General features: G+C 40.3%; 1 protein-coding gene across 1 annotated transcript in view; it reads right to left on the reverse strand.

The window, feature by feature from the left end:
* THOP1 (thimet oligopeptidase 1) overlaps positions 1–14,685 on the reverse strand; it is a 499,186-nt gene that overhangs the window by 280,020 nt on the left and 204,481 nt on the right. The window contains exon 8 of the mRNA XM_044053986.1: positions 14,267–14,633. Within this exon, the coding sequence (XP_043909921.1) occupies positions 14,267–14,633 (367 nt within the window). The remainder of the gene's footprint in view (positions 1–14,266; positions 14,634–14,685) is intronic.

The raw sequence follows: 14,685 nt of genomic DNA on the forward strand, positions 1-14,685 counted from the left end.
GGGGGATGCACCTCTTCTTTCCACATTATTTGCATCTTGAGAGAACCACAAGCTACAGGGTGTAAAGGAAGAAGGAAAATCCTGAAATGCTGCAGCATCCTGTGTCAACTAATCATTGCTATGAGGACTATCTATAGCTATATTACATATAGCTCATATTCAAAGCTATGCTACCCTACCACTTTCAGAACTCCTGCAGCAAGTCTATGAACACCTCCGCACAATGTCAGATATGTTTAAATATGTACATCTACCACAATTCAACTCTGCTGTATTGCCCAGGTTGAGGATAAAAAGGGAATGGTCCGATCAGTGCATCTACTGTTTAACTAACCTCCAAGAAGATAAATGTCTATCAAAAGGAAGCCTAGCTCCTCAAAGTAAGGGCAAATTTGTAATATCTGGTAACGTTATGTTCACAGGACTAGACTGTCGCACAGAAGTCTAAAGACACAATGTAAAACAAAGTGATAGAAACGTCAATAGCATTGGTAAAAAGTACTATAACCCTCCACTACACAGCTATGTCACATTTGTTTGATATAGTATCATCCAATTTTTGCAATGTATATATGTAACGTGATTTCAAACTGCAAACCAAATGGCCAGTATGAATGGATTGCTGCAAAGGACTGTAGTGACCCCAAAGTTTATTATATTAAAAGCATGATATGCAAAGGGCTAACCTCTTTGCATTAGTATGTGGTAGACTTTGCCCTCCCTTAAAGCAGCAAACAGCGTTGCTTCTGTGAATGGATGGGGCTTGCAGCCAACATTTGTGCGTGTACAGTTGGATGAAGTAGTATGGTTTTGTTGTGCATGAGGACCATGAATTGTTCAATTACATGGGTAACATTTCGTGATTCTTCCAGCTTTAAGAACTATACAAAAACTGAATACTTTAACAAAATTTCATTCTGTACTAGTATGCCCCCAGTGGCTGATGTGTACAGAATCTATGAAGATGCTTCTCTCCCCTACTGGATGAAGGACAACCTACTTAAAGGTTATTTTGAAAAGCAGTCAATGAAAATTTCAATACATTTGCATTAATCCTTAATTTAAGGCAGATGTGAGGCCTTCCACTTTCAAATTGATTCTATAGTAAAGTTCCTGTGAAGAGGAAAGGGGATTCGCTCAAACGAGGTCCTTTCAGAAGCGAGAATCACAGCTGCATGAGCTAAAATGGAGCCATGTGGAGAAGTCCAGCCCTTGGCCCTTTTAGCAGTATTTCTGCTTAAGTTGAAAAGAAAGACATACAGGGACGTGTCATTTCATCTACAGACATAGCCGGCCTTAAGCATAGTTCAACTAGGCAGCTGCCTAGGGCGCCGGTCTAGCAGGGGCACTTTTCTAGTATTTATTTGATGTAGGTAGACCAGGATGGGGGCACCAGGTAGTGTGGTGGGGGGCGCCGTGGAGTCCTTTTGCCTAGGGCACCAGTTGACCTAAGGCCGCTGATGTCTACAGATGTGCTCTCAGTGGTTTATCTACATATGCCAAGGTTTCTGGACACGTCTATAATGGCTGCTCTACTGCTCATTGAGGGCAAACTGTATGATGAGGCAACTCACAGAGCACAATCCGATGAAGCTGAACTCCAAAATGTCTGTTTTCCATAGGAAATCTCGGCTGCTACTGCAGTATCCCAAGTGTGTGCTGGCAGTAATTCCCTTCTTTTGGGAGAGTCTTTCCTTTTTTGTGTTTATGTGATCAAGAAGTTGGCACATACATGGTCCCAGACATTTTTGTTTGGCGAACCAGTTCCTCAAGATGTAATTCGAAGAGTCATAGTGAAAGCATCTAGAGGATTTGACAAGCAAGACCCTTCTGGCACTCAGAAACTACTGAAGGAAAATAGTTTATTAAAATGTGCCATTCCTATATAACACACTGATACTATTGGAAAAAAAAAGACGTAGCATGAGCTTACAGAGTCATGTCCAAGAAGGATCTAAACTGGAACCTGTATTTATTTATTTTAACTAGTGTAAGTATTACATACTGAGGTGATACAGATCTTACCTATTCTACAATAAATAAATAAATAAAAATAAAAAATACACACCATACGAACTTCCAGAAATAGGTTTTAAATGTCTGCTGCTTACAAAATAAGGTTTACATATTGATTCAGGCAAAACTAACCAACTATTTATTGATTGATTAATATTGACAGCCTGCTGGAATGTCTTACCAAGGACACTGATGGAGAGCAGAAGCATTTTGGAAAATCAAGGTAATTTCTTTAACTTCATGTCAGAAAACATTCAGCAACTGCACTGAAAAAAATCTGTTGCTTCGTCACTAACTCACCCTCTAATGAACACCACTGCCTCACCCTCAAAAGAGCCTAATGGCTCCCAGTGCAGCACAGTGGACTTATTGCTCCGCTGTCTCATCTTCAAACTTCTCCATTCTAAATCATTCCCACCATTAGCTGCTAAACTTTGGGCCAAACATGCAAAACTGCAAACAGACTCCTCTCCCAAACAATCCAGGATACACTGCATCATCTTCCCTTCCTCCAATCTTGCTCTTAAACTAAGTGAATTCCTCCTCCCACATAAAGGAGCTGCAATTCCCCTTCCCCACCTAATCAAACTGTACTTACCACACGGCATGACACATCACCTAACAGCCTTTACAATTCTAGACTTTATCTCTCTCTCATCTACCACCACCTCTTAACTCGCCCTCCCTCCCCTGCTCAGTCTCTCATTACCCCATAGCGTTTCCACCATGATATAAACTTGAAAAGTAATTAAGTAAAAACGTACATTTCTATTACAACTGTTGCACCATCTATTAATTGCTACTGTACAGTTTTTTGTGTTTACACTACTTTCTTTTCTGTCCACTTTTTCCCCTTGTAAATTACTTCAGCTGGGAAGTACCTGCAAATGGTCAGTTTGGGCCAGTATACCACCCTTGTAAATCAGTGTAAAATAAATCAAACATCTGCATCACGCAGGGTTATGTAACACTGCGTATCTAGTACAACACAAGTTTTCAAGGTTTATTCAAGATGTATGCCTTTAGGGCCTCTCACCCCAGTCTCTTACTCAAATACTATGATAGATTATTTCCCTACCCTTATTCTTACTACACATTTTAAATACCAGAGTTCTGCTGCTCACTCAGTGTTGTCACTGAATCATTTCCTAACCCCCCCCCCCAAACTTGCTGTGATTAATTAGTCTCAGACCCCTCGAGGCAACAACCTGTCCTCTATGGGGAGGAGGCTGGGGCACAGGACTAGGGCATTAGTGGCCATACCTCTCGAGTGTACCTCGTTAAGTGGAAAATTCCTCATTTTAGGTCTTTAAAAAAAGCCCATTTTTATCAAAATTCAGCATTTAAAAGGTCTGTCACACATTCACTGTTAGGAATTTTTTTAACGGATATCAATGGTAAATAGTACTGGAATCATACTGAATCATATTAATTCATCAAAAGAACTTTTTGTTTGTATAAAGTAGCACATTTTAACTTTCCTGTGAGCTTCCTAGTTGAAGCTGTCAGCAAGCTGGTAGTACCCCAGGGGTAAGCCCAACCAGAAGACTATGAGCTGGCTCTCCAACATTCAACTCTTGAGAAAGTTAGTTGTCTGATCAGGATATTAGTGAAGGTATGGTACCCACCACAAACTACAGATGCCCACTGGAAAAGAAAAGAAAACTCAAACCTCTACAATTCCCACACAACTGAACTATGTTAATCACTAGTTCACTACTGTAGCTATAACACTTGGGAAGATTTCCACAGCATACAAGCCAGTAGGTGGCTGGCTCTCAGCAGAAGTTTACGCAAAAAAACCCCTGCCCTTGTTCTAGAAGAGATTTCAGGCTACACTGCTTGGTCAGGCTGCAGACAAGTTGATCATGCGTGATGCCTCCATGAGGGGTTGAGTGCTGCCCCTCTAAAAATACAGTGGTGGGTTCTTGAAGCTTTAGTAGAGTGCACTCTAACCAGTCTTGGTATACTATTGCCACTAAAGGTATAACACAAGCAAATACAGAAAGCTACTCATTTTGATATAGTCTGTTTGGATATGGGTTTCTCCTCCTTCCCCTTCAAAGGAAATCAACTTCTATTCAGACAGTCTTATTTCTTTAGTTCTGTTCAAGTAATATCTCAACTGTTTATGCAAATCAAGGGAATGCAAAATCTTGCCCTTGTTTGGACAGCTAGAAAAAGTGCAGGTAGATGGATAGCTGAGGTACAGCTAGGGTGGGGCAAAGGGGCAGCTGCCCTGGGTGCAAGGTGTTAGAAAGCACTATCGGCAGATGCTGATGGTACAGTACTGCAGTACTGTCATTCAGAAAGGAATGCTAATACAATACTTTTAATTATGGATGAAGCACTGAAACTTTGTGCATAGTATTTTAACTGTAGCAAACTGCTCGTTACATTTGTAGTGAGTAGTTTACTAGTTTCAAAGAAGCTTTTTTTTTTTGTCTTGAGCATAAGAATTGAGGAGGCACCAGATCAGGAAACTGCACAGGGCCTCTAGATAACTTGGGTAAGGTTTTGGTAGAAAGTATGATTCAAAGACAGCTCTGTTACAACGTATAGCATGAAAACAAGGTTAGAAAGTATAGTAGTCATTATGGAAAATAAGAAGGGTCTCATTCTTCTAGCAGAGGGTACTGCCACTAATAAACTGGTTTTACATGGCAAATATTTCAGTGGAGCAAAGTATGAGGAGCAAGATAAGCTTTTCTACAACACAGATGAGTTTCCATGACAGTTATCCCTTTTCTGGATGGTCTTGAATGAAGGACCTCTTAAAGGACTTGTTTCTCTGGCAAGAAGAGTGTGTGTGTGTCGCCAGGGTCTGCTGCTTCAACTGTCTCTACCCACCAGGTCCCTTGAGAAGTGTGCACGCATGCTGCTGTAGCGCTACTTCACATGAGTCTGCCCCCCCCCCCCCAAGTGAAGAATTTCTGAAAATTATCCTGCAAACAACTAAGGGCAAAAGGAGTCACTACTGACACTTTTACTCTCTGAAATAGTCTGATCTCTAGGTGTACTTCACTCGTGGCTGCCCCCCCCCCCCCCCCCAAGGGAAGAAGTTCTGAAAATCAATCTGCAAACAACTGAAGGCAAAAGAACTCACTACTGGGACTTTAACTCTCTGAAATATTCTTATCTCTAGCTCTACTTCACTCGTAGTTGCCCCCCCCCCCCCCCCGAGTGAAAAATTTCTGAAAATTATCCTGCAAACAACGGAGGGCAAAAGGAGTCACTACTGGGACTTTTACTCTCTGAAATATTCTTATGTAGGTGTATTCCCTGTTAACTAATTTCTGCATCGAATTCTTAGTGCTTTTACTTAATTTTATTATACTGGCTTAGCATGCCCACTTGCAAGGCTCCCCCCCTTTTCCAATCCTTGCCATTGCAACTAAATGCCACTAGCTGTCAGCAGAACACCACCAAACAACTGAATCTTAGCCTAGATAAACAGCTCATCTTGTAAGCAGCAGTGTGCTCTACAGTTATTTAAATTCTCCAGTATTACTGTCTACTGTAGAGTCATCCAAGTCCCTTCAAAGCAGTTACTTTTCTATTTCACTGTGAATAAATAGTTGAACACAGTAATTGGCATAATCCCTGGCATTAAGGTACAACGCTGCTTACCTTCATTACTTAGACTCCTGATATTTTTTTTCCCAGCTCTTACCTCCTAGGTAGGGCTCTAGATCAGGTTTCACTACCATCCCCCCACTGGATATCCTCCCCACCTTCCCCTGGAAGGCTATATTAGATACATTTAAACTGTGGTGCCATTTTGCAAAACAGTCCAGAGTCTGCTGCTTCAACTGCCTCTACCCACCAGGTACCCTGAGAAATGTGTACGCATGCTGGTACTTTTTAATCTTTGTAAATGCTTAGTTTTTGTTTGATAGTACTACTGTTGTATTGCTGATGTAATTTTACTGTGCACCGTTTTAACCTATGCCTCTGAATGTGAACATTGTGCTGACTGTATTTACACACATGTAGAGTGCATTTATTGGGTTATTTTAACTGTTTTGTAGAACTAATGGTCAATCATTGGGACGCGTGTTACCTGAACACCCTCCCATGCTTGCTAACACTATGATGTAATTTCAACATATATTGCATTTACTAGGGCAATGCTAACTCTTGTGAACTATTCAGCACTTCCCACTGTGGCTACTGGTATTTATCGAACAGACTGCCTGAATATTTGTTATCCTGTAGGTTGTGCCTGGTCACAAGTGTGAATTAATGTTGTGCTCTCTTACCTGGCATGTACCTTACCTCATGATAGTATAGTATATCCTTACCTTCCACATTATCCACTCACATGCAACCACAGCTTTCCTCAAGCCAATTATTGGCTCATATTAATTTTTTCACTGTTGTCTACCTACAACAAGACTTTGTTACATCTCTTTTTTTGTCTCCTTTTTCATACAGCTCTAGCTCTACTTCACTTGTGGCTGCATAACCCACCCCAAAGTGAAGTATTTCTGAAAATTATCCTGTAAACAACTGAGGGCAAAAGGGGTCTTTACTGGGACTGTTACTCTCTGAAATAGTCTGATCTCTAGGTCTACTTCACTCGTGGCTGCCCCCCTCCCTCCCAAGTGAAGAATTTCTGAAAATTATTCTGCAAACTGAAGGCAAAACGACTCACTACTGGGACTTTTACTCTCTGAAATATTCTTATGTAGGTGTAATTCCCTGTTACTTAATTTTTGCATTGAGTTCTTAGTGCTTTTACTTCATTTTATTATATTGGCAAACGTGCACACTTGCAAGGCCTTTCCCCCCCTTTTCTAAACCCTGCCATTGTAACTAAGTGCCACTAGCTGGCAGCAGAACACCACCAAACAACTGACTCTTAGCCCAGATAAGCAGCTCATCTTGCAAGCAGGACAGTACTCTACAGTTATTTAAATTCTCCAATATTACTGTCTACTGTAAAGTCACCCAAGTCCCTTCAAAGCAGTAATTTTTCCATTCACTGCGAATAAATAGTGGACCACAGTAACCAGCATAATCCTTGCCATCAAGGTACAATGCTGCTTACTGCTTACCTTCATTACTTAGACTCCTGATACTTTTTTTCCAGCTCTTACCTCCTAGGTAGGGCTCTGCCAGCTCCACTCCATTACCCTACCCCCTTTCCCACCCACCCCCTAGCTTAGTTACTTTATACCTAACCTTACCACACCTAACCCCTATCCCTCAGCCAATCACACAAACCCCCACTACCACCCCCTCCCCCTCCTTTGCTCTCATATTACACACTCTACACACAGTACCTCCCCACTCTCAAAGTTGCTACAATCCATCCTAACTATACACTATCAGGACCCCTACACATTCCACAGGGTTATCTCTATACACTCCTACTGCTTCTGACTAACCAAACATGTACTCCCATCAAATAAGCCTAACACTAGCACTCACTATAACAGCCCATCTAACCTCAGCCTACATAAACATTATAATCCCCAACATAAGTCACCCCACCTCATCCTCACTTCCAACATTAATTAACTACCCATTACTCATCTCACCTTCACTAACTACCCCTTACTCATCTCACCTTCACTCTTTAACCACACCACCTATGACCAACACCCCTACAAACTCCTCCATTATCAAAGCAAATCTAGGGTATCCATACAATGCAACTTAGCATTCTCCAAATACCTATAATAAACATTGCCTCTCACTTACTATGCAGTGGTGATCTCAAGCCCAACCCAGGTCCAGTAAGTCCTACAAATCACCAGAATCAGCCTAGAACCAATACTAGCCTACTTAAGATAAAATCTGATATTCTAATAAAAAATCATAACATAAGAAGCATCCTTAACAAAACCACCGAGCTCCATGCAACCATAGCATTATACTTACCTGATATTATCTTCCTCACGGAAACATGACTTAAACCACACATTAAAAATGAAGAAGTACTCCCCCCCTGGTTAGAGCATAGTTCGAAAAGACCATACAGTTCAAAAAGGAGGTGGAGTCGCTCTCCTAAATCAGAACAACATCAGTGTTAAACTATTTAACATAGAAATCACTGCATTTAATAATGCAGAGATCCTACTTGCTAAGGTAAGACTAAATACACAAAAACAGCTAAATATCTTAGAATCATATATCCCTCCAGGAGATAACTTCAAAACCCTAAAATCTCTTTTCCAATGGACATCAGAAACCACCCCCCATGAGACCATTATACTAGGCTTTCTTCAATATTGATTGGACCACACTTAAATCACCCCACCCCTCAAATTAATTATATTAACTATTATGGATTCTCCCAGCTTATACAACCCCCTACTAGGGTAGACAAAACCTCAAAAAAAAAAAAAAAAAAAAAAAAGAATCAATACTAGACTCTATTCTCACCAAGCGCCCATCTTCCACCCATAATTCATGTACACTACCAGACATTCTAAGTGACAACCTCCCAACCTTCTTCATCAGAGACCAAACTAAACTCACTAGAACTAGCTCTCTTCAGCACATCAGATACACTAAAAACGTCAGGGATGACAACCTTAATACAGCCCTTAAACACACTAACTGGTCTCCTCTTAGCACTTCCTTTAGATGAAGCAGTTGAGTATTTCAACACCATCTTATTAGGCCTTCTCAACCAACTTGCTCCACCAAGACAGATCCACATGACTTACCAAGAGCACTAGGCAACTTATAAAAACAAAGGGACAAAGCATGGGACACCTGGCGCAAAAACAAAACTACTCCTAAAAGGCAAAGATTCTTACAACTGAGAAACACTGTAAAAAAGCAAATCACACTAAAGAAACAAAAACACTATAGTGAAATTCAAACTAAGCATAATACCTGAAGATATGTGAAGGCTTCCAGCCCAGCTAGATTTGTAAATATTAATATAAGTCACAGGCTTGTTCTCTTAAATGTGAAAAGACTGTATTGGATGTTGAACTGCAAAAATGTAACCACACTGCACTCTGCTGCTGGAAAGCTGACAAGTCAAGCATTGTATAACTGTTTGATCTTAAAAGGAGCCGAGATGTCTGGATGAAGGAATTCTTCCTATTGTTTTGAGACTACAGTTAATTGCTAGAATGCCTTTAATTGCTGTAGTTTCCTGACCAGGTGCAAGCTTACTAAGAAATGTTAATGTTGAGTTTCTGTTAGCCTGGGGAACTAGAAAACTGTTAAGAATGATATAATCTAAAATGAGTCAGCAGAATGTATTATAAATTTAAATGACTTTCTCAGAGACAGAGGGAGAGCTTTTTGGTTTTGTCTTGAGAACATGAACTCACCAGCACTCTGCCTGTGCTCTGTATGCAAGTAGGATCTTAGACTTTAGTGTCTCTCTTAGAAATAGCTAGGAAATAGGAAGATTTGACTAGTTATTTTCTGTATTGATGTCTGAATTATTCTACAATATTATTTTGAGCATTTTCCTGTGTCTGAACTCTCGACTATCACTGTGTGGTAAGAAGTACGGTCTTATTTTTTATTATTTATTATTAAATGTGTTAAACCTTTCAACTGTGGCTGTTTTGTGTAGAGAATGTAAGCTTTATAGTATATTGCATGTATATAGTGATACTGTACAAAGCCACTCCAAATAAGCCTTGCTGCTCAGTCACACTTACCATTTGGATAATAATATTGCACAGTAATAATTGGACAGCCCTTGGTAAGGGCCTTATTAGTAGCTGATATTAGTGGTTGGTGGTGGTGATTACTACCTTATAGCCTGGCAGGAAGGGGCATAGCTGCAGAACCTGTGCCAGCCTTCCCCAGGAGTGTCTGTGTGTTTGTATTTAACTCGTATCTTAAAGTGTGTGTTAGCTACTTGGGCAGGGACATGAAGCACCGGTTGGACAGAGATGGCACTGGAGGTTTTAGCTTGACCACTAGGCTGAGATCTGGACCCTATAGCCATGCCAGTGGGGAGTTTTATTGGGGATCTGGAGAGAAAGGGAGAAACCAGCCCCAGACTGACTGTGATCTTTATGTGCTCTTAAAGGAAATTGTATTTTATTGTGTGTGTATTTGTTATCTTTCTCAATATGGACGCCCCTCACTGGTGTCAGTGGTGAGGATTGAGACTCCTTGATAACTGGGTCAGTGCACGGGCGTCACAATACCACTCCCCAAAAGTTCTGGGCTGCTATAAATAGTATTCTGCAACCAGGTAAATCACCACCTCCTCATCCAAACAGACACTACCTCTATAAACACAGCCACCCAATTCAATGAGTTCTTTACCAACTCTATAGTAAAGCTTTCAACAGACCCACACTCCTCAACCACCGCTATACTATATAACCCATCAAATAATGCTAACTCCTTCACCCTTCAACCTGTACCAACTTACACAATCTATAGATACCTAACCAAACAAACCCACCACCTTAGCAGTAGACAAAATACATGGCAAATTCCTACAAATAGCCGCTAAAGCCATTTCCTACCCAGTCTCTATAATCATTAACAGATCCATCTCAGAACAACAGGTGCCACTTCTATAGAAAACCTCCTACACTATACCAATTCACAAAGGGGGCAACTCCCCTGCCCTAACAAACTACCCCCCTATAGCTATACATTCCCCACTGGCTAAAATAATTGAAAACTTTATCCACACCCAGGTCCTAACACAACTCCTCTCCAACAATCTTCTTGCCAAAACTCAACATAGATTCCGCCCCAACCATAGCACTGCCACTGCACTCATCCATTTTAGTAACCTAGTAAATATGCAACGCAAGAACGGCCAACTAGTGTCTGCAGTTTTCCTTGACTTATCAAAGGCATTTGATACAGTCTCCCATACAAAACTAATAACATCACTCAAAATTAAAACTAACTACCCCCACTCTGTTGTGGTTTCAGGACCATCTCCCCCTATGCCAACCAGATGTTCAGTGGAAAATCTCCCTTTCTCCCTACTTCCTGTAAAACTAGGAATACTCCAAGGATCAAGTCTAGGACTCCTACTTTTCACTATATTTAAAAATAACCTTCACAAAACCACCCCTCTGGCAAACCTGGTTCAATACGCTGATGACTCCACCTTAATCTGCTCTGCTCCCACCCTCCAACACCTTCAAATCAAGACCCAAGAAGCCTTTACATCCATCGAAACCTGGCTAACAAACTCCCAGCTAATACTAAATCCTAAAAAGACCCAACTTATGCTCTTTTGTCCTTCTAAAGCAGCAGCACCTACTCCCCATTCTCTATTTCTACACAAGATAATACCCCTATCTCTCCAGTCACACAAACCAAATTACTAGGGTTCATTATTGACAATAATATGAAATTTAACAAACACATAGCTCGTACAATAACCAAAATAAACAAAAAAACTAGGTACTCTTTACAGATTTAAAAACTTCCTAACCAGCAACAGTAAAGTTACCCTAGCTTGTACCCATCGTCTCTCTCTACCTTACTGTATGCTTCTCCTGTCCTAATTAATCTAAACAAGAACAATTTAAACAAGCTATCAGTATGCTACAACAAAATAGCAAAATTCGCCACAAACTCCTCCTACCGCACCCACCACCATCAGGCCCTTAAAGAGCCTTCCTGGCTTGAACTCCCCAACATCTTAGCTCTAAATCAACAACTTCTAGCTCACCAAATACTGTACACCAACCTGACAAAACTCCAGCCTTACAAGACCTGATCATCCTCTACTCCAATAACAGAGAACTTAGATCCACTAACAAAGCACTAACCACAATCTCCAAAAGCCATTACAGCACTGATGACTACCTATATTCTAGCAACATTGCTAAGACTTGGAACTCCCTACCACTACAAATCAGGGTGCAACCTAATAAAACTATCTCCAAAAACCAGCTAATTTCACACCTAAGCAACTCTTGGAAATGCAACTGCCTAGTGGCTGACATATTCCAACTTCTTTCCCCTACCCACTATCCAACCTCTTTAAAACTCCCAGAGATGCACTATATATTATCACACATTACTTACTAACTCACTGTCGCCTACTCCCCACTGCCCCATCTATACCCACCAACTCTCACCTACACCAGGTTGGAAAGCTTTCCCTTAAAATGTCAATGGATCTCATATGAACTTGTCTATTTTCTCCTTTTTTAGTTCTTCCTTTATCTTCAGTAAAGCTTCAAGGTTATCTCTACTAAACATACTATATGAACAACAATCAACTATACTTCTAATTGTATGTCTAAACCACTATCCTTATGTAAATATCTTTTGTAATCATATGTTATTGTCTGCTATATTTTTATAACTGAATGTGTAAATATCTCATGTATAATATGTTAGCAATTGTTCTGGAGCTTTTCTCCCCGGGCCTCCACTGAAAACGGACATCTCTGTCCAGTCGGACCTTCCCGGTAAACAAATGTAAAATAAAAAAAATATAAATATATAAGAGGAGAGGTCCACGACAGACAGGCTGAAATGGCTAACACATGAACCTTTACTAAACCATAAGGTAACTAACTTGGAAAAGACTGATGTACATAATCTCAGAAACAGATACAACAGCTATCCTATCCTTTCTTGTGGCACCAAAGGGGAAATCTTTTCCACTTAATTAGGTATGACTAGGCCAGTTGTCAGTTCCTCAATGGCGACGCCCAGAGTATCATTCTGAAACAGCCAAAAGCTTGTGACATTTGGGTAGACATCTTCACATAAAGAAGTGGAATTCTGGCCCAGTTAGACACTTTATTATTACATCCATTTACTAGCAAACGTAGCACTTCTACAGAGATTATGATGCTGTAATAAAAATGGCTGACTATACTGCATACAGTTATTAGGTCCTGAAGCAGAATTACAGACTGCTTACAAATGGAAGATCCATGGTTACAGTGTGTGGCACTTGCAGTCCTGCTCAGGTGTGTAATGATGCAATAAATTGATGGGATACTGCTTCTATGACAATGACCATGTCTGTTGCTTAGGCAGTGAAGAAGTGGCTATACATTCTTATCCTCTCTTTAATGGTATCTATATTTCTTTTTCTTATTTGCCTTTTTCAGTTCTTCTTTTCTTAATGCTTTTATTACTTTTTGATCAAACTGTCTCTGTGGTCTATGTCAGTTTAAACATTTTTTTCCAACCTTGTTCAACTTCTGCTCCCCTAACAATGCCCTACATGTAGTGTTCTGTTTAATCCAACAGGAAGCAAGAGCCACATACAGAAGTGAAGCCACAACATTGTAGGAAGAGGAGATGTTATCGCTCGGAATCCCTTGAAGGTACCCTATCCACAGGAAAGGAGGTATACAGTGGTTCAGAACAGACTAGTCAATATTCTTACATGTGCCTTTTCCTGCAAGCAGGACCTGCTCTACCTGTTGCAATAAGGATAGATGGACATCCCTCGCGGAGTGCTGTAACAATACAACCACCACCCATACTACTCTGACAACTAGACCAAAGCATGCATAAATCTACACACTAACACTTCTCACTCCACCTCTCCAGCCAGAACAAAGGTATCCAAATTAAAGCTTAAACTGGGGTCACTACTAGTTCAGAAGAAAACACCACCCCTGACTCTTCAAGCTGATAATTTCTGAAAAAGGTAAGGTATTCTATCCCCTATATGACAAAACTCTTAGCCAAACATTTTTGGTAGAAGGACAGCATTTCTGAAAACTTTCGACTCAACACTGGGTTTAACTTTGTAAAGCTGGTACAGAGCATAACTGGCAATACTGAACTTTCTTCCCCAAAATATTGTAAGTTAGAATTTGTTCTCCACAGTCTCATACTGTTTTGTTCTGGCCATAAAACCTTCAAACTCATTTAGGAAAGAATGAAAGAAAAAAGAAAGAAAGAACAAAAACTGACAATTTGACTAATAGTCCAAGAATGCAAGCCCAAGTCTTGCACACAATGAACAAAACTGGATGCAAAACACAGGAATCACTTAAAACAAATACACCAATTTTGGGTCAGCACAACAGGTAGTCCTACCCAAATAACTACTGAATACAGTGGTCAATGGATCCTGAGGTTTGTCAGAGGACCACAATTATTACTAGTACCTGCTGCAACAACTCTCAAAGATTCAGCCTGCCTTAAACTATGTTTTTCTATTTAACCTTTTTTCCCCAGCATATATATTTTAACTTGGGGGGGGGGTGCAACTGATTTAATTAGTTCATTCTGTTTGCCATATATTCCCCTAAGTCCCCTGCAGTCATACCAAAAAATTTAAAGCAATACTGAAAAAAAATCCTACCTTGGATACAAGTCTAAATAAAACTTGCCAATAATTTCACCAGATGCAGCATCCTTTACAGAGTATACTTTTACATCTTCATGCCAGACTTGTGCATTCTCCTCCTGTTCAAAAGTCAAGGCCAAAAGCTCCTGATAGATATCAAGCAAACCAGATGTCACTGTTTCCATTGGAAAATACTCTTTCAGCTGGTTCTGGTCCACACAGTACTGTGTCTCTTCCACTTGATTCATGTAGAAACGCAAGTCCCAGGCATTAATGTTCTCATCAAATTCAAGATTTCGTTTCTCACATTCTCTCTTCTTTAGATTCATAATATATGTCCTTTCCTCTTCTCCCAAGGGCTTCAACTTTTCTGCCAGTTCATCTTGTGCATAAAACAAAAATGGTTAGTTATAGTGCTCAAAATGTAAAATTCA

Source organism: Protopterus annectens, chromosome 13.part0 (assembly GCF_019279795.1).
Source record: "Protopterus annectens isolate FY-2018-M chromosome 13.part0, PAN1.0, whole genome shotgun sequence".
NCBI classification, from domain to species: domain Eukaryota; kingdom Metazoa; phylum Chordata; order Ceratodontiformes; family Protopteridae; genus Protopterus; species Protopterus annectens.